The sequence below is a fragment of the Drosophila erecta genome, unplaced genomic scaffold (genome assembly GCF_003286155.1).
Source record: "Drosophila erecta strain 14021-0224.00,06,07 unplaced genomic scaffold, DereRS2 tig00000283-arrow-arrow-pilon, whole genome shotgun sequence".
Lineage (NCBI taxonomy): Eukaryota > Metazoa > Arthropoda > Insecta > Diptera > Drosophilidae > Drosophila > Drosophila erecta.
In genome coordinates this window covers 87,942-111,062 of record NW_020825217.1, presented here as the reverse complement: position 1 = coordinate 111,062, position 23,121 = coordinate 87,942, and the positions used below count along the sequence as shown (strand labels likewise).

The 23,121-nt window shown below is 40.1% G+C and overlaps 5 protein-coding genes across 8 annotated transcripts; 2 read left to right on the top strand and 3 right to left on the bottom strand.

Annotated features, from left to right (window-relative positions):
• Nucleotides 1–183: 183 nt before the first annotated feature.
• Nucleotides 184–7,823, top strand: LOC6555673 (uncharacterized oxidoreductase SSP0419). Of its 2 annotated transcripts, none has more exons than XM_026983110.1 (3): nt 184–347; nt 6,499–7,277; nt 7,341–7,823. In XM_026983110.1, the coding sequence occupies exons 2-3, from the start codon at nt 6,509–6,511 to the stop codon at nt 7,562–7,564; spliced, it is 993 nt and encodes a 330-aa protein (XP_026838911.1). In that variant the 5' UTR covers nt 184–347; nt 6,499–6,508; the 3' UTR covers nt 7,565–7,823. The 2 variants fall into 2 exon arrangements, with proteins under 2 accessions (XP_026838911.1, XP_026838910.1); XM_026983109.1 differs by having other exon boundaries at nt 184–360.
• Nucleotides 7,706–10,596, bottom strand: LOC6555670 (molybdenum cofactor synthesis protein cinnamon). The gene is made up of 7 exons (XM_001982339.3): nt 10,417–10,596; nt 9,602–10,359; nt 9,299–9,477; nt 8,789–9,217; nt 8,541–8,703; nt 8,078–8,176; nt 7,706–8,016 (listed from the first exon to the last, which is right to left on the bottom strand). The coding sequence occupies exons 1-7, from the start codon at nt 10,445–10,447 to the stop codon at nt 7,873–7,875; spliced, it is 1,803 nt and encodes a 600-aa protein (XP_001982375.1). The 5' UTR covers nt 10,448–10,596; the 3' UTR covers nt 7,706–7,872.
• Nucleotides 10,597–10,735: 139 nt separating this feature from the next.
• LOC6555649 (cytochrome c oxidase assembly factor 6 homolog) lies at nt 10,736–11,358 on the bottom strand. Its single transcript, XM_026983111.1, has 2 exons — nt 11,264–11,358; nt 10,736–11,203 (listed from the first exon to the last, which is right to left on the bottom strand). Exon 2 carries the CDS (start codon nt 11,115–11,117, stop codon nt 10,839–10,841), a length of 279 nt encoding a protein of 92 aa, XP_026838912.1. The 5' UTR covers nt 11,118–11,203; nt 11,264–11,358; the 3' UTR covers nt 10,736–10,838.
• Nucleotides 11,359–11,474: 116 nt separating this feature from the next.
• On the bottom strand, nt 11,475–20,702 carry LOC6555648 (histone-lysine N-methyltransferase EHMT2). 2 transcript variants are annotated; one of them, XM_001982337.3, is made up of 11 exons: nt 20,573–20,702; nt 19,008–19,791; nt 16,283–18,145; nt 15,986–16,227; nt 15,520–15,887; nt 15,223–15,464; nt 14,971–15,161; nt 14,749–14,910; nt 14,154–14,691; nt 13,708–14,081; nt 11,475–13,326 (listed from the first exon to the last, which is right to left on the bottom strand). In XM_001982337.3, the coding sequence occupies exons 2-11, from the start codon at nt 19,773–19,775 to the stop codon at nt 13,134–13,136; spliced, it is 4,941 nt and encodes a 1,646-aa protein (XP_001982373.1). In that variant the 5' UTR covers nt 19,776–19,791; nt 20,573–20,702; the 3' UTR covers nt 11,475–13,133. The 2 variants fall into 2 exon arrangements, 1 of the variants encoding a protein (XP_001982373.1); XR_003408180.1 differs by lacking the exons at nt 11,475–13,326; nt 13,708–14,081; nt 14,154–14,691; ... (4 more) ...; nt 15,986–16,227; nt 16,283–18,145 and having other exon boundaries at nt 19,783–19,854; nt 20,573–20,693.
• Nucleotides 20,703–20,714: 12 nt separating this feature from the next.
• On the top strand, nt 20,715–22,374 carry LOC6555645 (beta-1,3-galactosyltransferase brn). Of its 2 annotated transcripts, none has more exons than XM_026983107.1 (3): nt 20,715–20,778; nt 20,887–21,225; nt 21,292–22,374. In XM_026983107.1, exons 2-3 carry the CDS (start codon nt 20,964–20,966, stop codon nt 22,197–22,199), a joined length of 1,170 nt encoding a protein of 389 aa, XP_026838908.1. In that variant the 5' UTR covers nt 20,715–20,778; nt 20,887–20,963; the 3' UTR covers nt 22,200–22,374. The 2 variants fall into 2 exon arrangements, with proteins under 2 accessions (XP_026838908.1, XP_026838907.1); XM_026983106.1 differs by having other exon boundaries at nt 20,870–21,225.
• Nucleotides 22,375–23,121: the final 747 nt, after the last annotated feature.

Here is a 23,121-nt window from a genome sequence, read left to right as displayed (position 1 = left end):
GACTCCAAAGTCTTGAAAACCAGTTAAGGATCACCAGCTATCGTTTGACATTTTTTCGCCTGACACACGATCACAAAAGCGTGTTTAAAAGAAGGCCTTTAGGAAAGGTGAGGGGCACGACTCTGCGTGATGGGGCCGAAAGACCTCGTCTACGCCGCCTGATCTTCGGCTATTTTTGTTCGGTAAAGCAAACCCGAAATTCAAGCCACCAGTCTTGAGTTCCAGCTCAGTCAATAAAGTCGTAGTGCGGAAAAATATAGCAGACTCAAAGAGTTAAAAACAACAAAAAATAAGTAGCATAATCCTCTCTCTGTCGCACACAAGCAGACCTGGGCTATCGGCAGACTGTGCGTAAAATTGGTAAATCAAAAAACAAACAAAATTAAATCACTATCGTGAATTTAAAGTGAATACTTGATATGGCGTCGCGTGTTTTGCAACATATATTTTTTTTTTATTTTTTGTTCCTATATTAAAGATCCGTCTAAGTGTCATTTTTTTAGTCAACCAGATTTAAATTTTAAAATTGAACACATACCAAAAGGTGAGCTTCAAACGTGTCTTACAGCCAAAAGCTGGGTCTTCGAATGACGACATCCCCACACTCCCCGCTTTGCATACTGATTTCATCTTGACTTTAACTGCAGATTCTTAAGATCTCTCTTAATACACTTTAGCTCGTGCCAAATCTTGTTCATACCAACAGATTATTCAAAAAGAATTTACACTGTAAATTCCTCAAGTTAGTTTTTTAAGATATTAACTGAATAAGCACTTGGGAATAAAATAAGCAATGGCTTGAATGCAAAAAGCAAAAAGTTCAGCGGGCAGTTCTGAAACGGAAAGCTGTTCTGAAATAACTCTCACATAAGTTCGCACACAAGATTAATGAAGATCCAATTACTTAAATCAGACAAGTTCTAACCTTTTACTTCAAAATTCGGATGAATTTACCAACTGGAATTCAAGAACGTTGGGCAAAAAATAGGTTCACGACCACACTCCACTCCATCCTACAATTTTTTTGAAAGTGTGTATATTTGTTTCGTTGTGGATTTTTCGTCAGTTGCATTCAGTAATCACAAAGAAATGGAAACGGCGCAACAACAAATTATTAGGCATGTTCGAACGGAGAAATATGATTAAAATTCCCGAGGCACACGCAGATCACCCCATCGAAAAACCTCCATCATAAAGTGGCAACACCAAGAAAGGAAAGCTCGTTTGATGGCAACGTCTTATATGTATGTTCGCAATTACACTGAAAGTGTTTTTTATTTTTTCGACCATGATGTGCCAACGAGGGTTGAAGACAGACGGTTGAGGAGTTGACTGGCTGCTAGTACTAAATCGACAGAATTTGTTAATTTGTCTGCCTCTCTTTTATTATCGTTGCCAACCGTTCTGTGCTTTCCCATTTAATGCAATACACCCGTAGACTTTTGCGACAGACACAGAGACGTGTACAGTTATATGTAAGTACATATGTACATATACATATGTACAAGTAAGCCCTTTAGCATCAATTGATTTAGTGCCACCTGTTTCGGTGTCTGTTGCCAACAAGAAAAGAGCTTAAAAGTGCATAGGAGGCATTCCAAATGGTTGCAAATAGAAAATAAGAAATAATTAAAACCAAAAACAGAAGAAAAAACAAAAAAAAATAGAGAAGCAATTACTTTTGTTGCAGTAGAAATAGCTTTGAAAGTGGCACAAAGCAATTTCAATGCTGAATGGAGCGTAAAGTTGTTCAGCTGCAAACGCAATGCATTTTTTTAGTTTTTATTTTCGGTTTTGGGGCCAACAAAAGCAGACATCTAAATTAAAAACAAAGTGCAATTTGACACACACGATAGCCGAATTCACTAATTGGTTCGTAAACAAAATACATTTAATATAAAGACTTTACACATTGAAATAACTTTTTATAAAAAAAAAACTAAATTAACATCAATTGAATCGTAGAGGTTGTTTGTATTTATTAAAGGGGAAATAACGACGTAAAAAGCCTTACCTATACATTTATGAAACGTATTTCACCGGGAACAGGGAATAGAAAATCTTTAAAAACAATAAAGCTTTCAATATATTATTTATAGTTTACATTAGTTTAACCCAACAAGTTTTGACTTATATTTGGAAATAAAACTTCAATCAAACTTAGACTTCAAACGTAAAGACTTATAACAAAAACACACATAGCATATTGACTCCACTTGTCATACTAATCGAGATTATATATAATTCATAGGGTCTCATCAAATGCTTCGTTCCTTGCGTAGAAAACTTGATTTAAATAATATCACCCCAGACAAGGGAATAATGATGTCGAAAGCCGTGGTAGATTATCGTTTATAGGTCCCCTCTTACCACTCCCACTTCATGTGACCACATAATGATGGGTCGCAAAGATGATGTCATCCGATCCGAATATCTCGGAGTTAAATGCCATCACGCCCGTTCGTTCATAGCTCACTTGACTAGAAGGCAATGATCTAATCTTAGGTGGGGAAAAGCAAGATCAACAAAAGGCACTTTTTTACATCGGAATATGAAAACAGCCTGGCTGTAAACTCCAATTAAGAATAAAGAACTAAAAAAAAGGCTTGCAAGTAATTAATAAAAGATTATTGCAGAGTACTGTGCTTTTGACAATCTCCCTGTAATAAGGTCAAATCCTAGGCCCTGGTTTTTTCTCTGGACAAATTAGCACATAAATATTGGCCTATATTCAAACGATAAACAATAACTTTAGCAAATGACCAAAGCAAATTCCAATTGGGAACCCATTAAATATATTATAAGGAATTCATTTTGTAGCATTCGACAACTGAATTAATTAAAAAAAAAACAAGATTTAACAAAATCAGACTAAATAAAATAAAATGTTCAACTTTTTTCCACAGCTGAAGTGCAAATTAATTAGGACTACTTGATTTTGCTTTGTTTTGGTTTTGTTTTGCATGCTTTTCTGCCGTGACTATTGTTTTTTCTCGGCGTTTCCCTTTTATTTCTTCTATCGCTTCATCAATTATGGCAATCAGACAACAATTTCGCTTTGCATTTGCGTATAAGAAACGAAGGGGAAAAGGCCGAGCCCAAAAATGGTTTAAGCGGTTTAGGCGATATTGAATATAGCATCTTAAAAATATTTATCGTTTCGTTGCACTTTAACTTTTGAAACCAGTTTTACCTCACAAGGCCAGGTATTAGTTTGTTCATTATAAAATAAAAATATTCAAACGATTTATCCAATATATTGAATATATCGCTTTTTTAAACAGGTTTACACCTGTCCACTTTTACCAATCCTTGTTTTTCTTTGTAAAATAACTGTGTTTATCAATAAACATATGCATAAATTATATTAAATCGTAAAGGAAACTATCCTACTTGTAACAAGCTGGATTCATAATCACAGCCATACTGCGTATACGGATACACACATCTTCATAGATTTTTGATTGATTTTGTATCAATATTAGTTAGAAACCACTAATGTCTTATGCCTTTCGGACTGTGTAACCAAGAAAACATAAAATAAAAGCCAGTCAACAAAATTTTAATATTCGCCTCTACATACATATTGGTATTTATCCGAATTGCCTCGTACTCAATGCGAGTAAAACACAAAACGGGGTCCGAACAAACAGCAAGAGGGAACGCTATTTGCGATTTCCTCTACTTCAGATACCGTTCACTCAGCTAGAGAGAGAGCTGGAAAGATATTTCAAAAATGTATTTGAAGAGCGATACAAATTGGCAAGAAAAAATTAGTAAAATTAAAAAATTTCAAAAACATGGTCGTGGCACCTTGTTGTGGTAAAGATAATCTATTACCCATTTTACTGTACGAGTTAGCGGTATAGCTAAGTATAAGTTTAAGTGATTAGTCCAACCACTAAACAGATTTCGGACCAACCTCCCGAAACTGGACGCAGTTTATTTTAGTTTACTAAAGAAAACTTTTTATGGTCTAATTTAAAGGACAAAAGTTGGTTACTTTTTACTTATTCTGTACTCTAAATCTCTTAATACTCTAAATGTAACGGGTATAAAAACATACTAAGAGAGATAGTGGACAAGCGCGGTTTGTCTAGCCCCCTTAGTTACATGCCTATCACGACTAGATTAGGTCCGATCTAAGATTAGATTAGAACTGTCAGGCAGTTGATATAACGACTTCCCCCAAAACTTGTATGATGCTCATGCAACCAGGTAATGCATATCATGGCTAATATGCAATAGAAGAATAACACCTAAACGATACATGTGTAGAATAAGTAAGAATGTATGAATATATTACATATATATGAAAGTAAAGTACTTTACATCTGTGCTCAGAGTTTAAAACTTGTAAATATAATTAATGTCCGAAATCTTTTCCAAAAACCTGGCAAATACCAAAACTGCTCTCCAATTTTTTTTTTCCAATTTCCTCGTATTGCTTGATCGCCATTATGCATTTGTTTTTTCCGCCGTTTGTTTGTCTAATTACGCAACCGGTGGCGGATGCAATACCGCTGAATCGGTAGTTTGACCAAAAGCAGCGTACATTCCGTTTACCCTACACTTCAATTTAACACCCGCGATTAAAACCCGAAATGCTAAAAATATGGCAAACATATTTCCGCGTGTCGACAAACTTCTTTCAGCTTGACGATGAAGGGAAACGCCGGAACCACCAACAACAAAATAAGTGCTTTGTGGCCCAAGCAATTAGTTTTTAAGTCAGAGTATATAAATGTAGCAGCAAGTTCAAGAAGATAAAAATCTTATTATGCGTCTTTGATTTCATAATTTATTTAGAAGAAATTCAAAAAAAAAAATCGAAAAATAAAATAGCCTTAGAGAGACAATAGTTCAAGCCGTCTAACCTGATACCAGCTGCTCCCATTTACTGGCTGTGTAATTGGGTTAAAAAGACATGTCATAGATCACGGCTCTTAAAATACAGTAGTTTGGGCACAAACTTTTACTTCGGTTCATCCCCTGTCTCTAACTTACACTTACACAACCCCAAATCTCCTCCTTTTGCTCATCAGAAGTGGAAAGTGAAGAAAACGTAGACATAGTTTATTTCCAAATGCTTGGCCACGCCTCGCTGGACACGTTCGTTTGTCGTGTCCATGGATCCAAAGATACGTGGATATCTATGTATCTATATGCTGTTACCCCACTTGGAAGATTTTCGATTTCTTCGAGAAACCGTTTTACAGGCGTCGAAAAATGTACGATAATTAAATCATAATAAATAGAAAGAAAGGAAATAGTGCAAGACAAGCGTAAAGTTGTTATTCGATGCGTCGGTAAGGTAAGTAAAAATGCCAAAAGACTGAGATGTATGTATACCAGGTAGGTATATCCAAGTTAAATATAAATAGCCACTTCATATACTGCAAGTGCAATCTCTGGTTACCCAACTCTAGAGGGTGATTAAACTCCTCGTTTGGAAGAGAAAGTGTCAATTATTGTATATACACTTCAACATATTTTTGTTATAATACCTTTATAAAGTTCTTGTTGTTAAAATACCTAATTGTGTACAACCAATAGCCCGAGCGGGATAGCTTGCTCCCAAAATCAATGTAATCAAAAGGGCAGCACAAGGAATATTTTTGTCGCAAGAGTTAGTTTTAAGCAGATTTAATCAATAAAGACGTGAACCTATTTCGTTGATATTTTTATTATTTTATTTCTTAGCGTTGTTCTAAGCCCACGGGACGGGACATTTGTTCGACTCGGTTTAACTTTAAACATTTTACTATATATCTTTATATTTTCTTAGAGGTTACAACACATTTAGTTTATAATACATTTCAATTTTATTAGGTTATTGTAATTAAATATATTTAAATTCGCGCAACTAGCTAGGAATGGTGCTAGGAAGGTATAAATAAATTAATAAAAATGTGCCATTTGCAAAAATTTCCAAATTTATTATCTGATCTGCAACGACAATCAAATAATGCAGTTTATTTAAAAGTATCATATCACTGTGATGATGTGATGAAGTGCGCAAAGCGAGTATGCGAATAATACAAGAAAAAATACAAGTCTTCAGCGATCGTTCGATCACATCGACTCATCGCAAAACTAAAAAGGATTGCATACCAAGATTTTAAATGGCTTAGGAGAAAGTCTGGTGAAAGTGGAAATCTTAAAATATAGGAAGTTAGTGCTGTTCAATTGTAAAAATGCAATACTCAGTTAAAAAGTTACAAAATACTAGATCTTGGGGGAGTTTTCAAAATAAAAATTTGAGTCTGTTTGGGTCTAATCCCTAAGCCTAATATCCCTCATTACTAATGAGTAAATATACCAAAATGTATTTATTACTGGAAGTCTAGGTCATCATCGCCACAAAAGGTAATATCAAAACTTTTGTATGTTAAAGCCGCGATCGCCTCTAGTTGTTACTTCTTTAATTGAATTTAATATAAATTAAATTTTCAGTGGTACCAGATTGCTCACCTGTAATCTCATCTTTAATTCCAGCGATGTTATAATGGAGGCAATGACCATGCTGGTGTTGGGCTTTCAGTTGCTGGCGCTTTTTTCGATCGCCGGCGCGTTGCTTATCTACCTGATCTGTAAGGTGCGCGAGGATAGCGTCTCTGCCAGTGCGGGTAGTCATCCCAGTCGGGTGGTTCTAATAACCAGTGCGGATACCGCATTGGGTCTGCAGTTGTGCACCCATTTGGCCAACAAAGGATGTCGGGTTTTCGCTGGAATGAAGGAGGCCCAAGACTCGCTACCTGCCAAACTTCTTTCCGGTTGGATGAAGATCCGAGAGTACAGTGAAGAACCCATTTCAGGCACTATTATTCCGATGAGATTGGATGTCACCCGAGAGGATGTGCTTCGCGAGGCCACCGTTATAATGGGTGCCAACCTAAATGCCGATGAGCGCGGGATTGCGGCCGTAATTAACACTAGTGGCAGTGTTTTCCGGGGCCAGGTTGAATTGCAGGATGTCCAACAGTGGGAGCACATGCTCAGAACCAACATCCTGGGCACGTTACGTGTGGCGAAGGCCTTTGTAAGCTTCCTACGTCCGACACGTGGAAGACTCCTTTACTTGGGTGGAGTAGGTGGAGGTGGAAGTGCTCGAAACGGAGGTGATGGACTAGTTGCCTTTAATGCCTCACGCGTTGCCGTAGACAAGTGTGCCGAAGAACTGCGCAAGGAGCTGCATCCCTATGGCGTCAGCGTAGTCGCGTTGGATACCTGCGGCATGACGGCAGAGTCATTGTACAAGGCACCAATGGCACAAAGTAAGGTTTCCATCAGGTTGGGGAAATAAATAAATTATATACAACTTTTTCACTTTCTTTCAGCCATGTCCTTGGCCGTTGGGGCTCCTACTCAGTATACAGCGGACGTGCTCAGTCCGGACGCCCTTCATGTGATCGAGCGGGCGTTGTGGGACTTTGCTCCGCAGCAGCGCTATGCGCTCCTGAATCACAACAAATACCAATTCGCGTTGCCATGTCGCTCCTCGCTGCGACTTCAGAAGCCGGTAGCTTCATCTGTCGGAGAGAACGCCAGTCAGTCGGTTTAAGATTCGTCTTCTTCCATTTCCTGTATATATGCTCCTGATCCTGATCCCATTTACTATAACGCTCTAATCCTGCTCCATTCTCTCTATTTGATATGCTTACAATATTTTTTGATTGATAATATTTCTTTTTTTTTCTTTTCGGAAGGCTTTTATAATATTTACTTTTTAATCGTTTTTGTTCACACTGCTAACGGTGGAATTGTTGAACATTTTATTTAATGTTACCATACATGAAAAAATAAAGCTTTATGCTAATGTATCTGTATTGTCTGAGTTTTTTAGCTTCTTCTATTATGTTTAGGTAGTTCTTATTCGTACTTGGAGATAAAGTCGAAGCGCAACACGGAGGCCGGGAAAACTTCATTAGCTTTCGCCAATGGGCGATCAGAGGTACGTGCAGGAAGGTTTATTAAAACATCGGCACCCACAATGCTCTGCAAGCGACTACTAATCTAGGAAAGGCGGAGGAAAATTATCATAATATGGGGTTTATTTTAGAGAAAAGAGGCTTACTTGATTTCCATTGACGCTGGCGTATAGCTCTCCAGATTTCGAAATCACTGAGGCCCGAACGAACTCCGGGCGGCTATCTAAGCTGAAGTCATTGAGCAACTGAAATGAAAATTTATCAAGGAATTATACAACATTTGCAGTGGCTTTTTCTCATTATTACGTATATATGAACAATTTAATGTACATATAACGATTGAGGTATCACGATAATTGCTTCTGATTTCAATATTCTAAAAACTTTCGCATTTACCTTAACCTCTTTTGATACAGGTAATTTGACAAACTATTTTTTATTAATAGTTACCAAAGAGATAAGGCGAAAGATAAGTTTGAACAAAGAAGATTGAAAGCAATCTATATTCTGTAGTACTTTAATTAATTTCCAAGATAAAACTACCATCAATCATAACAGTCCGTTGCCACTTACAATTTCACAATGTGGTTAAATTGGATTAGAACTCACCTTCACGTTAAGCACAGGAAGGGAGCACTTGCAGCGATCCCAGCCAGCAGCAAAGCGGATGGCGGGCAGGGCGAACAGGTGAAAAGTAACGAATGCTGACACTGGATTCCCGGGCAGACCAAAGAAGTACTTATCATTCCGGCTGGCAAAGGTCATGGGCTTCCTGAAGGACACAAGATAAGTGTATATAACATTAAGGGCAAGCCCTTAAGACAATATTAAATACAATACAATGAAGACAATATTACCCTGGCTTTATGTTCACTCTGCCACAGTGGATCTTAAATTTAAGGTCTTCCAACACGGACTTTACGAAATCCTTATCGCCCATGGAGACCCCACCGCTGCAAATGACAAAGTCCACCTCTTCAAAGAGATCCAACAGCGATTCCCTAGTCTGTTCAAAATTATCGCTTAGCACACTCGTGTGCATGCAGTTAAAACCAAAGTAAAGCAGCAACTCCGTCAACATGGTGGTATTTGAGTCGAAGATCTTTCCTGGAGTAAGCTGATCGCGCGGTGAAAGAAGCTCGCTTCCAGTGGACACTATAGCCACCCTGGGCTTAGATATAACCAACTTATTGCCCACGGAGGCCAGCAGCGATTTGACCACCACGGGAGAAGGATCTAGAGCAGGAAATATGCGATCATTGGCGCTTAGATCGAAACCCACAGGCCTAAAGAAATAAAATAAAATAAATAAAAGTTATAAAACATTTGTTTTATTTGGTTTCTCCTTGGTATTTCGCACTACATACCGAACATCTAAACCAGCTTGTGGCTCCAGCATTATGTCAACAAGGCTTTCCTGTCCGTTTTTATCTAACTGCAGCAACTTAGTGTCTTCCACTTGTACTACGCAATCTGCCTCCAGGGGTAGCGGTGCCCCTGTGTTAATTTTGTAGCACTCATCCTCTGCCAGCGGCAAAGAAGTAGGCTGAAACCGAATGAAAGTGCGCTTTGTAATTAGTATTTAAAACTTTCATTAAATATTTCCTAATAATTATTTTCGTTCCTATCTGCTCATATCGATTGCCACTATAAATAAATGTAAAACTTACTACATCTCCGGCGGCTATGTATCCCAAAACACGCTTACTGCCAGAAAATCCAGTGGACTTCATGGCATAACCATCCTTGATGGAAGCCCTGAAGGGTGGAATGTTAACCGGCGCTTTCATTTCTAAGAGAATATTATCCAGATTGGTCCTTTGCACTTGGTTAAAGATTATTGAAAGCACCTCTTGAACGGCCAGCATTGGAAAGGGCGAGTTTCGATCGGAATCTGTGCCGGTTCCCGTTTTGTTGGGGCAAATGTGACCCTGGCGTGCGGAACTTTGGACCTCTTCATGTGTTTTCCGCACCAGGGACACATCGTCACCAATAAGGTGAACAGCATGGGGCAAGAGTTCCCTAATGGTCTGGAAACACTCTTTTACGGCCTTTTCGCTACCAGGAAAGTTTAAGATGAGAGTATTTCCTGCAATGCCACAGACTCCACGGGAAAGAGCCGCATATTGGGTTTGTTTGATGGACTTTAGTGTAATATACATTGATAGTTGTGGGCATTCCTTATCGAGCAGCTGCCTAGTGGCCTCTGGGGTCACATCCCGTGGTGCAAATCCCGTTCCTCCGGTAGTCAGAATTACTCGCAGCTCCTCCCGATCGATCCACTTACGTAGCTCGTGCTGTATGAGATCCTTTTCATCCGGAACTATTTTTCCAATCACCTGGGTATTGGCAAAATTTTCACCGATCAGTTGTCTTAATATAGGACCACTTGTATCCTTTGCCGGCTCCTGCCAACATGTGTCACTAACTAGGGGTAAAAAAACCATGTAAAGTAGAGTTCTCTTGGGGATAAGGGCCCACATACTAGTCAAAACTCCAAAGGTAATCGATTCCATTACGTTAACTACACCGCTTCTAACTGCTCCCACTGACGATACTCAATTAAATTGTAAACTACAATACATAAATTAGCATGCAACCTTTTTGCTTTTTGTTATCGATAATTCAGTAATAAACTCTGGAGGGTGAACACTGAATACGGGAGCAGAAGCATTAACCCAACAATGGGCATGTCATGTCAATAATAAATATGTACATATAAAACAATAAAACACTAGTTTTTATCTTTAAAATCTAGTTGCACCCTATTTTCAAAGTATACATAAAATCAATCCACACTTAGCATTGGAGGATAATTACATAGTTTATTTAATTACTATAAAACGGTAGACAAATACGGGTGTTAGGTGGCCAACAGTACTTCCAGAATCCTAGGCGGCGTTAAGGTCAATTAGCCTGCTTCTCGGCTCTTGTACGGTCCTCCAAGGGATCGTAGCCCTGAGCCATTTTTTCCTTAAACTGGTCATAAGTACGCTTGCGATCGAAGTGCTTGACCCATTGACCAGGGCAGGATTGCTCGAATGATTTGCGAAGACTCTGACAGGGGGTGGGTACCTTTTCCCCACTGGTAGATCTGTGCTTTGGAGCGTGCTCCTCGAGACACTTCCAATACTCGTCCCGGTTGTTCCAGCACTTTGTGCGCTCCGCCTTGTCCGGAAAACTCATCTCCCAGGTGGTTTTGCAACGAATATTTGATGGTTTGTCAATTGGGGCTTTAATGGCCTTCCTTTGGAATGTCAACTTGGCAAACGCTTAAAAGTAAAAAGTCCATATTTAATTTAATTTAATAAAATAGTCAGCCGAAAACCAACCTCAAATATTACAAAACAAAAATCAGCTGTTAGTTTCGATAACCTAGTGTAACAACGTGTGGCAACACTGCAGGGCTGATATTTGGGCGGTCAAATTTAAAATGTAGGCTTTACCCAATGTGTTTCATTTCGTATGTAAACACAAATTGTTAAACCCTCGGAAAACGAACACACCGACCTAAAATGAAGCCGCATTAAAAAGTCAATCTTATGTGCACACTGATGATATTTGTTTATTGTTTGCACCTTTTCTGCTGTGCTCCTTTATGGTGAATTTAATCAATTCAATATCTTATGGTTAAACGTTTATATAACTGCCTCCTTACAAACCGTATTCCTTAAATTTTGGGTGCAACTCACAAGTTTGTTTGCACAAGAAAAACAAAACTAAAGAACACAAAACCACTTAGATAACAGCCTTCACTGTCAGCTATAACAGTTAAAATTAAATACCTTATTTTTCTGTGTCAATATGTGGTACGCATTGAATACCCCCGGGGACACTGAACTGTATACATATATTATTATTCTTGACTCTTGTCGTAGGTACACAAATACGGATAGAAATGCCAACAGAAAATCACAGAAGCGCCTCTTTTTGTGACCTTTGACCTATGAGTCTTGACTTTGTGGCTGAAAGGGAAAATCTTGCGACTTAAATTACATATTGTCGTTTTAAACAGTTAAAGTTAATAATATATAGAAACCCCACATTAACGTTTACAGCCATACATGTATGTCAAAGTCTATATAGCAAAGGCGGGGATATACTGCGTGGGTTGGGACTCTTATATATGATCGAAATCGAAGAATTCCTACATGAAGTAATCAATGCTCCGTCGCATCAATTTTCGGCTGACTATCGAAGGTGAAAGCGGATAGATTGTACCGATATAAAACTATATTGCTTTAAAACCAAGTTAGGGTTTTCCTAGAGGGCAAACGGGTTAGGTATAATTTTCTTGTAGGCACTTGTGGCTTGGCTTGCTTAGCAAACTGAACAATTTTGATACCAGATAAAGATTCCAGATTCGATGGGATTAGTAGAGTGCTAATAAATTGGGGGTGTGTGTCAGTACTTAACCCTGCACAAAACATGTATATGTGTAATATAGACAATGTTTTTTACTTTTGGTTTCTCGTAACATTTATGTGCCCATTACAGTGCAGCTTAAATGATTATTGCACCGTCTAATTTTCATGGTTAAAGGTAAAAGCAAACATTTTATTTAATTTTTTAACGTATTTCTTGAGCATGCTGATAAAACTTAAAAAAAAAACTGACTACTTCTATAAAAAAAAATATGTGTTCTCTTTCCTATTGATATACTCCGTCTCCTTCATTCTTATGACTAGATGGACTTTTCCGGCATTACGATTCTATATAACCCTGGTAATGTCCAAGTCTAATTTTAAGTTTGAAACATTTAAGTTTCGGAAACACACACCCACAATGTCGTGAAGCAATTTTGATTTGCCCTTCTTATTTGATTAGTTTGTCTCACGCAGGAAGTATAAACTAATTTGTTTTTACAAGTAATACAAATAAAAACATTAATGATAGGGGGTCAGAAAATTAATACAAATCAAACGAAATTAATAATAAACAAACACTATATGTATGCGTAAAAATAGATAAACATTTGTTAACCATGAAACATTTGGCAGTCAAAGAAGAAAGTCCCGGTCGGGCATCGATAATGATTCATCGTTCATACGTTCATAAATATTACAAACATGGTTATCGAATCTGCTGATGCTGTGATGTAAGATGTCCGTCTTATTTGGTTGCTGATGGTTTTGGTGGGTAATTTGTTTGTCGGACGAGACTGAGGAATCTGAAATCATTTCAAGTTGAGGTGGTTTTTGCCTACGCCTGCTCAATTTTCTCCGGATTTATAGATGACAACGTTCCCGTTGCATCTTCCGGTACAGTTGTTGCATCCGTGGGCGAGGCATTTGTGCTTGAGGATTGGGAGGCGTACTTGCAGGTTGCTGTCAGGCATCGGCATCCCACACAGGAGCGATGTTCCACGCGCCAGAATTTTTCACCGTAATCAAAGCTAGGAGGAAACAACAAAGATTAATAGGGAAACCCACAGAAAGAAAGGAATTGGAAAGTATATAGTTAAATGTGCACGTTGTTACCAATCGAAATAGGTAGAAATTCCTGAGGTCTGAACTTTAATTTGGCAGTAGGATGAACAATTAGACAAGGATATTTGAAACTCCTAATTCTGATCAAAAATGTTTTAAAGGGTCTAAAACGCATTTTTTCTATTTTACATACTCCTCAAAGAGTCATTTTACTTAAGCAAAAATATAACAATTAAAAAAAGAAACAATGGCTCATTTAATGTTTTTTTTTGTCTTTAAAATTCATTTTAAAATATTTATTTTCGACTATCTAACCTGTTAACCTTAAAATCGTTGGATCGACTTACCATATCTCCTCTCCGGCATCGATGTCGCGGCAGGCAAAAAAGGCTATCTTGGGGAATCTGTAGTCCTGATGCTCGTAGAAAACACGAACAGGCAAAACATTCGGTTCACACGAGTGGTTAAAAAACCGGGTTACATTGCCATAATAGTTGGCATCGATGCAGTGACCGTTGTCCAAGTCAAAATAGTAACTGTCATCGGTGCGTCGATCTGCCTCCATTGCAGTCAAAATCTCACCCGTATAACTGGCCACGAAAGTGCCCTTGGGAACATTGGCCAGCGCCCGTACACCCCAGCCCTTCGCCTGCTCCTCGCACTCGACAATCTGTAGAGGTGTCCTTGTCCCATTCTGTACCACGCGGTTTTTGCAGGAAAGCTATTGCAGGAATATAATAGGTTTAAAAGACTTTAGTATGAATGGATTATTTCTGATGTCCAAATCTCTAACCTGATTACAACCACAGACGTCGTTGCATTCAAAAATTACCGCAGGATCATCGTAGTTAAAGTCAGCAGTCAGTCGACTTTCGGCAGTATACCAATTCTGCGAGGAGGCTCCATTGCACTGACAGCGATCGCTACTGCAACTATCCAAGCAGGAGCAGATGCGCATTTGTGAAACGCGTCGGTCAATCTGTACCGAGTTCTGCTGGATGATGCATTGCGTTACGTAGCGAAAATCCGGCCACATAAGCGAATCGGCCTCATCCTCATTTTCAGACATCGCCAGTTCGTTGCGAACCGCCTGGATTGGTCGTGCCTCCCTACCATTCGAGGCATCTGCACAAACCACAAATGTACGGAGGCCCAGAGGCCTGAAACTGCGCATCTGCATATTAAAACCAACAGTGCGACCGCACTCAGACTCCTCGTTCGGGATGCAATCAAAAGGCAGCTGTTCCGCCTTGTTCTTAATCATTAGATCGGCTCCATTAGCTATTAACGCGATGCACATGCGGGTGACAGAATGACGGCAAGCAATGTGCCTAAAATTGACATAATTGTTATCAGTACTCCTTAAATTTGTTGGTAAATAAACTTACAGAGGCGTGTCGCCTTCTACATTCTGTACATTGCAGTCCGCCCCTGCCTGCAGCAGGACCGTAATCGTGTCCAGACCATCATTGTGCAGCGTGGACCAGTGTAGCACCGTATTGTTGTCATTGTCGCAGATGTTAGGATCAGCCTCCTGGTTTAGCAGGAAGCTAATAAAGCGAAAAATATTAATCAGCTTTAAGAAAACGCCTAGGGGCAAAGGAACCCACCTAACTATATCCGTGTGTCCCAGCTCTGCTGCCCACACCATGGCCGTCCAACCGCCCTCATCCTGAGCATCAATAAAACTTAAAAAGCTGGTAATATTTCGAGAAGTTCGGTAGCTGTCTATAATCAACTGAGTGGCTTCTAAGTTGCCTAACTGGGCAGCAATATGCAGACTCGTCTTGCCATCTGGACCCTTTTGAAAGTATAGAATTTTTAATGACTATAGATGCTTTGGGATAAGGAGGCATAAAAACCTTGATGGCCACATCCGCACCACATTGCAGAAAAAGATTTAGCATGTCGCACTTCTCGTTCATCACCGCACACATTAACGCAGTCCGCAGTTCATAATCCACAATGTTAACGAAATCCGGTGAACTGGCTCCTTTGCAGAGCAACAGATATGCCATCTGAAGTGTTCCCGAGTGGGCCACCAAATGGAGGCAGGTGCCATTTAAGTACTCCCGTATGGGAGTCAGCACGTTGAAGTCGGCAGCTATTCCAAAAACATTAGACCTTTTAAGATAAATGTCGAGTGCAAACAAACTTACCCAGAATCTCCGCTACGCGCTCCAAGTCATCGTTTTGGACTGCGTAGTACATATCCCGCGAGGTAAACTCTGTGGTCACGCGACCACTGGCAGAAACCACGTGACCCCGCAGCACTACATTCATTACGGAATCGGGTATGAGTTGAGCAAAGTTTATCGAATTAAGAGCATGGCCGGAGTTAGAATTGGAGCTGCCTGCCCTGCCCCTCTGGTTTCCATTTGTTTTTGAGGCAGAGCATGATGACGCGCTTAAAGTTACAGCGGTGGAAGGTCCCCCCTTACTTCTGGCCTTGGCTCCTGGAGTATTGACTTTCCCAACGGTTCCAAATTGGGTAAGGTGCGGAGAGGTTGTCAACCTGGCGGGTTTGCTGCGTGGTTAGTAAAGAATTTATTAATACAACATTTTGACTATAGTATATATGAATTAAATCAAAGAGACGCTGAATCCGCAGTACAATTTACTCACATCTTGTACTTTTGGGTGCGCAGAAAGACAGGCAGGGACTGACACTTCATCGTTACCGTAGAGGTCCGCTCTGGTGTATCCAATCCGCAGTGGGGACACTTAAGCACTAACACGGGACTGCTGAATTTGACTCCCTGATCTTCCATATCAACGACTTCTTTCTCGTATGAAGTGTTCAGAATAAATCGCTGGGCACAATCGGGATGAAAGAAGTGCTGCTGCTTGCATAACACAAATTTTCCCTGTATTATAATAAAAATATTAGATTGCGGGTAACAATAATGATTCTGTCTTTACCTGTGTACAAAATATGCCACATCCCGCGCAGCAGTTGTGTGAGTGTAGGCGCTTTTTGTGTTCGTCGCATAGGATCATATAGCTAACCCGTTGGCTGGGTCTGAGTAGATTGTGAACCTCCGAGGATAGTTCATTGCAGCAGCCAATTTTCTGCTCGTCGATGTGATCAATGGCACAGCAGTATGATGAATCCGGGGCATTCCTGGCATAGTACTGGGAAGTCTTCTGGCATAGACAAATAAACTTTGCCACTCTAGAGGTGCTGGGCCTAATATCTAAGTCTCTTATGGGCGTAACATCAGCTTGAATCGAAGTGTTCAACGAGTGAAGCTGCTCCGCATCGAGTGTAGATACGGACACACCTGCTCGAGCTGCCACAGTAACTTCTCCGGCTCCTCTTGCCCCTATTCTTCTCGTAAGTTTTGCTGCCTGTACGACTGGATTCCGTGATTTCTGAGCGGCAGCGGGTGTTGTGGGCAGATCCTTGGTAACACTATTCCTCACTCTCAAAGTAACACTTGGTTTTCCCACCTGCACTCTTGTAGTAGGTAAAAATTCATTGTCCGTATTGGAACTGTCGTTATCCGAGGGCTCATCTATGTGGTTTTTTTGCAGTCCCAAATGCTTTAGGTGCTTCTCCTTCTGTTTGGCCAGTTTTCGTTGTTGTTTTTTGTTCAATTTTCTTTCTTCTGGTGATCGATTTGCATTAATTCGGGATGCCTTGATGTCGCTTAGAAACTGTTCGACATCCGGACACGGGCGTAATTTGCTTTTGGCTAGCATTGCAGCATCATAGTTCTCAATGTCGCGCTGGGACTTTGAGAAGAGCCTTTTCTTAATGGCACTTGTGCCTGCTGGATGTCCTGGACCACCTTCGAAGTTGCTCCCGTCAGACTTGTCGCTCTTTTGCCTTGAGGTCGAGGAATTCGAGCCATTACCGCCTGTTGTTGGCGTTTCAAAATCCCCATCTACTGCTGCAGCACTTTCCCAGTGGGTCATACGCTCAATGTGCTTCGTTTCGAACTCACAGCGCAGCTCGTCATTTTCTAATATCTTTGGCGTTGGTTTAATTCTTCTTTTTGAACGCTTGGGCAGCTGAAGTTCGGATCCACCAGTGGAATTCGATTTCTTGTTGCCATTAGCAATGGGTAGCACGGAGGATGTTTCTGATTCTAACTTCACACCGGGTGGAACTTTTGCCTTGCGCCCTCGCTTTTTGGGTGGGGTCTTCTCATCTAGCGCGGCTAGTGGCAAAATGTCAGAAGTGACCTCCGTCAAGGAAAGATCTGTAGAAGGCGGAGGGGGATGCGGCTCCGTCTTTACTTCCTCCCAGGTGCTTCCATCGGCTAGTAATCGATTGCCCAAACGGACACTACGACGCATTCTCTTGACATCTCCCAAGGGAGCCTCACCCAATTCATCCTGCTCTGTTTTCACCACTACAAGGTCGCTTATGTGCTGCTGATCTAGCAGTTCATCCGGGAGCTTCCTTTTACGTCCTGGTTTCTTCTCACCCAATGGATCCTCGCATGGTAAAATAACCTCACTGGTGTCCACCTCGGCATCAGGTCTTATTTTCCTGGCTCGACCCCTTCCTCGTTTGGGAGTAGGAGCCGAGTTTTCCTCAGGCGATGATGTAGTCGGTGACGGTTTCTCCGGTTCACTCTTCAGCTGCAGTCTAACAATAGCAGTATTATCTTCCAGTGTGAATCTCTCCAGGTTACTACTACATTCCGTATACTGCTCCGACTTTTCGAGTTTTTTATGATCCACCTGAACTTGTTCATCAGTAGCTAAAGTAGGCGTGTCAGTGGGTCGGGGTGTTCTTCGAGAGCGTCGCGTTCCACCCGGCGAAACTTGTTCCTGCAAAATACAGACAGTCATTGAATGTGCCGACTGAAGAAGTCCTCAGTATTATTATTATTATTACATATACATATCTGTATATATATATATATATATATATAGATATATATCTATATATACATATATGGACATACTGCATAAAAGTACCAGCACTGAAAGAAAGCTTTAAATGGCTTCATTGGTTGCCTAGACAACTGATTCTACCAAACACACGAGGTCTGTTGACCAAGAGGATGAATGAATGGATGGTTTAGTCCCCTTTGTCTTGGACGCAATTACTTCTAGCCCAACGAAACGTGTATGCAAATCCCCCAGGAACTATGACAAATGCCTACTCATTGTATGGGATATGTACATACATAATACCAACTGAAAATGGATTTCATGTTTTGGAATAGTCATGAGAATATCAAAATACATAAATGACTGAACAATTTATAGAGTAAATAAATAATAAAAATTTTTTCTATGCAAAGAATTTTTAAGTTACCTATCTATGGAAATTAAACTTAAAGTTTTTCATAACTCTATTCTCTCGCTTTCTTTGGGGAGTGCATGACCAGTGACGACTGAAATTTTAACAAATAGTTCTCCAAGATAATACAAAAGTCTCTAATTTGTATAAAAAATCAACAAGTTGGGAAATAAGGGAACTCCCCAACATTTGTTATGATTGTGCTGAACAAAAAACAATGCCACAAATAAGAAAATGTATGCACATAAATATGTGTACATAACACATAAAAATCAATGAAAGAAAAGAACTCAGCAGTCAAGGGCTAACAACTTCTAAATAAATCAAAAAATAAAAGAAACGGCTAAAATTTCGAAGCTGATACACACACCAACATTTACTTACATTTTTATCAGCTAATGTCGCAGCCCCTGCCGACGTCGCTGCTCGCTGCTCGCCGTTTATACTGGCACTAGGGCTGGTTGCGTCAGCAGTGATTTTGACGCTAGCAGAACTAACAACAAGTGGAGATGCTGCTGCCTCAGTTCTTGTTATTGTCCCTAATTTTGCAATTGCCGCAGGTTTTTGTGTTACTGCTAGCATGTCTTCTTCTTCTTGCTTCGCTGCTTCTTTATTTTGCTGCTCAGTTTTAAAGCTTTCGCTCTGCCATCTCTCTGTCGACATCGTTGCACTTTCCGTTGCGTATTTCTCTGCACGCTCACTGCTTTCCAGCTTTACTGTTATGGATGTCTCTCTGTCATTCTTCTGCTGTTCTTCCTTTTCGGAGTCTTGTTTCGCGACATCTTGGTCGTACTCCACTTCCCTCCTACTCTCTTCTTCATCCCTTTCTCTTTTTGTATTTTGATCGACTTTTTCTGCATTCTGCGCTGCTTCTTCTTCCAGCTTGACAGCAGCCGCATCGACAACATCTGCCAAAAGTGCTTTGATATCTTCGATTTCCTCTCGATTCCTTGCATCCTTGCGCTCCTCCTCTTTGTCCTTTTGCTTCTTCTCTTTACTGGCGAACTGGTTATTGGCCAAATTACGCCACTTGAGGGTTTTGTCCTCCGCCAAGTTCAAATTTAGCAACGTACCACCCTCCGCTGTTGAAGTAGCACAGTCGCTATTGAATGTACTAGACATGCTGTTCATCAGCTCAACAAAATCCGTCATCTTGCCTTAGATGTCACTACTTTTCACTTGGATTATTAGTTTCTTTGATTTTTCGGATGTCAGAATCAATAATCCATCGCTAAACAAATAAAAACATAATTTGGGTTCCGGAGCACTTTTTTCCCCGATAAGATTGGTGCCAGCAGTTTTTCTGGTTACTGTGCTGTTCTGAATTTTCAACTATTTTGGCACCGATTTTTTGAGTACAAATGGGCAAACATAAGAAAAATAACGAAACACTCAATCTTTATATTTTAGGCTTTTCAATCAGGTTAATCTGCTTTTTATTTTGCTTCTTCTTTTTCTTCGTTCTGCCGGCAGCGAAGTCGACTGCGCTTCTTGGTGGTCACAGCTCAATGTTTTTTTTCTCTCTTTTTTATGTTTACCCTCTTTTTATTGACTTGAGAACAGAACGTAACAATAATAAATTTGTTACTATTATATTTATACGTTTTCCCACTTTTCCGTTTATTAATTGCCCTTAAGAAACTCAAAATGTTTGCAGAAATCGCAGTTTTGCTGATTAGCTCACATGCTGTCAAATATTACACTCTCTTTCTCTCATCGCTTCATCACCAAGTTGTTGTTCTTGTTGTTACTCTGCCGACGTCGCTGCTACTGCGTTTTTGTTGGTGTTGCAGTCACTGTTTTGAGATTTTGGAATTGTTAAGCTGGAAATTTTAAGCGCAATTCTACAATAAATCTACAAAGGTTTGTTGTTTTAATGGCGTTCTCTTTATAGAGCCTAACAGTTCAGTACAATTATTTTAGAAAAATATGAGGAAAAGCACACGCACACACACACAACTGCGTTTTGGACGCACGCACACGCACGCACTCCGTGCTGAAAACTGTTATCCGCAAAGAACAGCAACAACACAACAACTAGAGCTGGCATGGCATAAAAATCGATGTTTATCGGACTTGGCAACGCTGCTGGGAGAGTGTATACGCTAAAAGAAAATACGGTCACACGGTTCCCGATTTTGCTAACGCTAATTTGGTGTGTGTAAGCACTGGCAAGGCGTGAAAATATTTGTTATTAACACATATTTTTATTTTTATTTTTGTTCATAATATATACTCGTTCTAAGCATTGTGTTCATTAAAGTTTATCAAGTTGGATCCAGCCACATATACATACAAACGGCATAGTGCGAGGGGAATCCCACGTAGAATGTGAGAAAAATGCGCATGCGCGGACGAAGATTGCTTCCGATTATCCTGTCGCTTCTTTTGATCGCCCTGCTGAGTCTCTGTTACTTTTCGAGTCACTTAAGGGACTCAAGGCAGTCCCCTGATGACGGTTTCTTGCTGCACTTACCACCCGAAACGAAGGAAGATCCAGCTAACTCTAATACCACGCCAAGTAATTCCCTTCTGAATCTCACGGATTTCCACTACTTGCTGGTCAGTAATGTGTGTCGAAAGACTAAAAGAGAACTCTTAGGTAAGTTCGTCTGTTTAATTCAACCATTGTAAGGCATCCGTAACCATTTTTGTAATCCCCGATTAGCCGTTTTAATAGTCACTTCGTATGCGGGAAACGATGCCTTGCGATCAGCTCACCGACAGGCGATTCCGCAAAGCAAGCTGGCAGAGATGGGCTTGCGAAGAGTCTTTCTCTTAGCAGCCCTGCCTTCAAAAGAGCTTTTTATCAGCCAGGATCAACTGGCCAGCGAACAGCAGCGTTTCGGGGACCTTCTCCAGGGTAATTTTATCGAGGACTATCGCAATCTGAGCTACAAACACGTAATGGGATTAAAGTGGGTCTCTGAAGAGTGCAAAAAGCAGGCGAAGTTTATCATTAAACTGGATGATGACATCATCTACGATGTATTTCATCTGCGCAGGTATTTAGAGACCCTCGAGGTGCGCCAACCCGGACTGGCCACATCAAGCAGTTTGTTATCCGGCTACGTATTGGATGCCAAGCCTCCCATTCGCCTGCGAGCCAACAAGTGGTACGTTAGCAAAAAGGAGTACCCACATGCTCTATATCCCGCTTATTTGTCGGGCTGGCTTTACGTGACCAACGTGCCAACGGCCGAGAGGATTGTAGCGGAGGCGGAGAGGGTGTCATTTTTTTGGATCGATGACACCTGGTTGACTGGAGTAGTAAGGACGCGTTTGGGTATTCCCCTAGAGCGTCACAACGACTGGTTTTCTGCCAATGCAGAGTTCATCGACTGCTGTGTTCGAGATCTCAAGCAGCATAGCTACGAATGCGAGTACTCCGTGGGACCCAATGGCGGCGATGACCGACTACTGGTGGAATTTCTGCATAACGTGGAGAAGTGCTACTTTGACGAATGCGTCAAACGGCCAGTTAGTAAGTCGCTTAAAGAGACATGTTTAGCGGCGGCCAAGTCTCGACCTCCTAAACATGGTTTTGCTGAAATAAAAGCATTGCGACTGAGGTGACATCGGTTCAAGGACACGTTGCTCTTCGACCTTCAGAAACTAGTATATAAGGACTTTTTTATAAAAGGGGGTGATGAAGAGAGAGACTTATCCCACCGAAGTGATATGACTCCGGTACTCATCCTAGCATATGTATTACAATAAATGTTTGCCCAGAAATCTTTTTTAAACTGAATTACTGTACACCAGTTTTTTCTTTATGTCTACTTTCGGTTTTAAATAAATTAATATTTAATGACTTTATCATATATAATTGAAAGTAATAGAAATAAAAAAGCAGTTTCGTTGATTTTAATTATAAATTTTGAAAATAAAACAGTTTCTTAATTGTTTTTTGTTTTACACTGCATTTACACAAAATAATAAAGGTATATATTAAAACAGAGCATACGTTTTGAGTGTTTTTATATTGTTTTATAACCAGAATATAGTTAACCAGTCTAGCACAGTCGAAAAGAGATCATGAATTTCCGTAAAATATAGTCAAAAAAATAAGGAATCTTCTCTCTTCTGCACCTTAATAGAATACCAAATCCATTTACAATAACACCTGGAAATTAATGGTAGTTATGTTGAAAGTTTTGAAATAAAATGTTAATTCCAGGCAGACACTTGCAAAGATGAGTGACTACTGCCCTCTACAACACTGCCATGTTGATGGCTGCCCAATCGTAACGCTTTAAGAAAATGAGGTGTTATCTTCAGTATTTGCAAATACATTGGAACAATTGTTCATATATGTTTTTTCTTTATTATCATAAATAATTTAAATTAAATAAATGCAATACAATTAAGCACAATTTCATTAATATGCCATCGATGAAATCATTTTTCTTGTCTCTTGTTTTTGATCAGTTATTCTTATTTGCGCTTTTTTGTTTTTGTTTGATGTTTATTGTTTATTGCGTTTTGTTCGTATTAT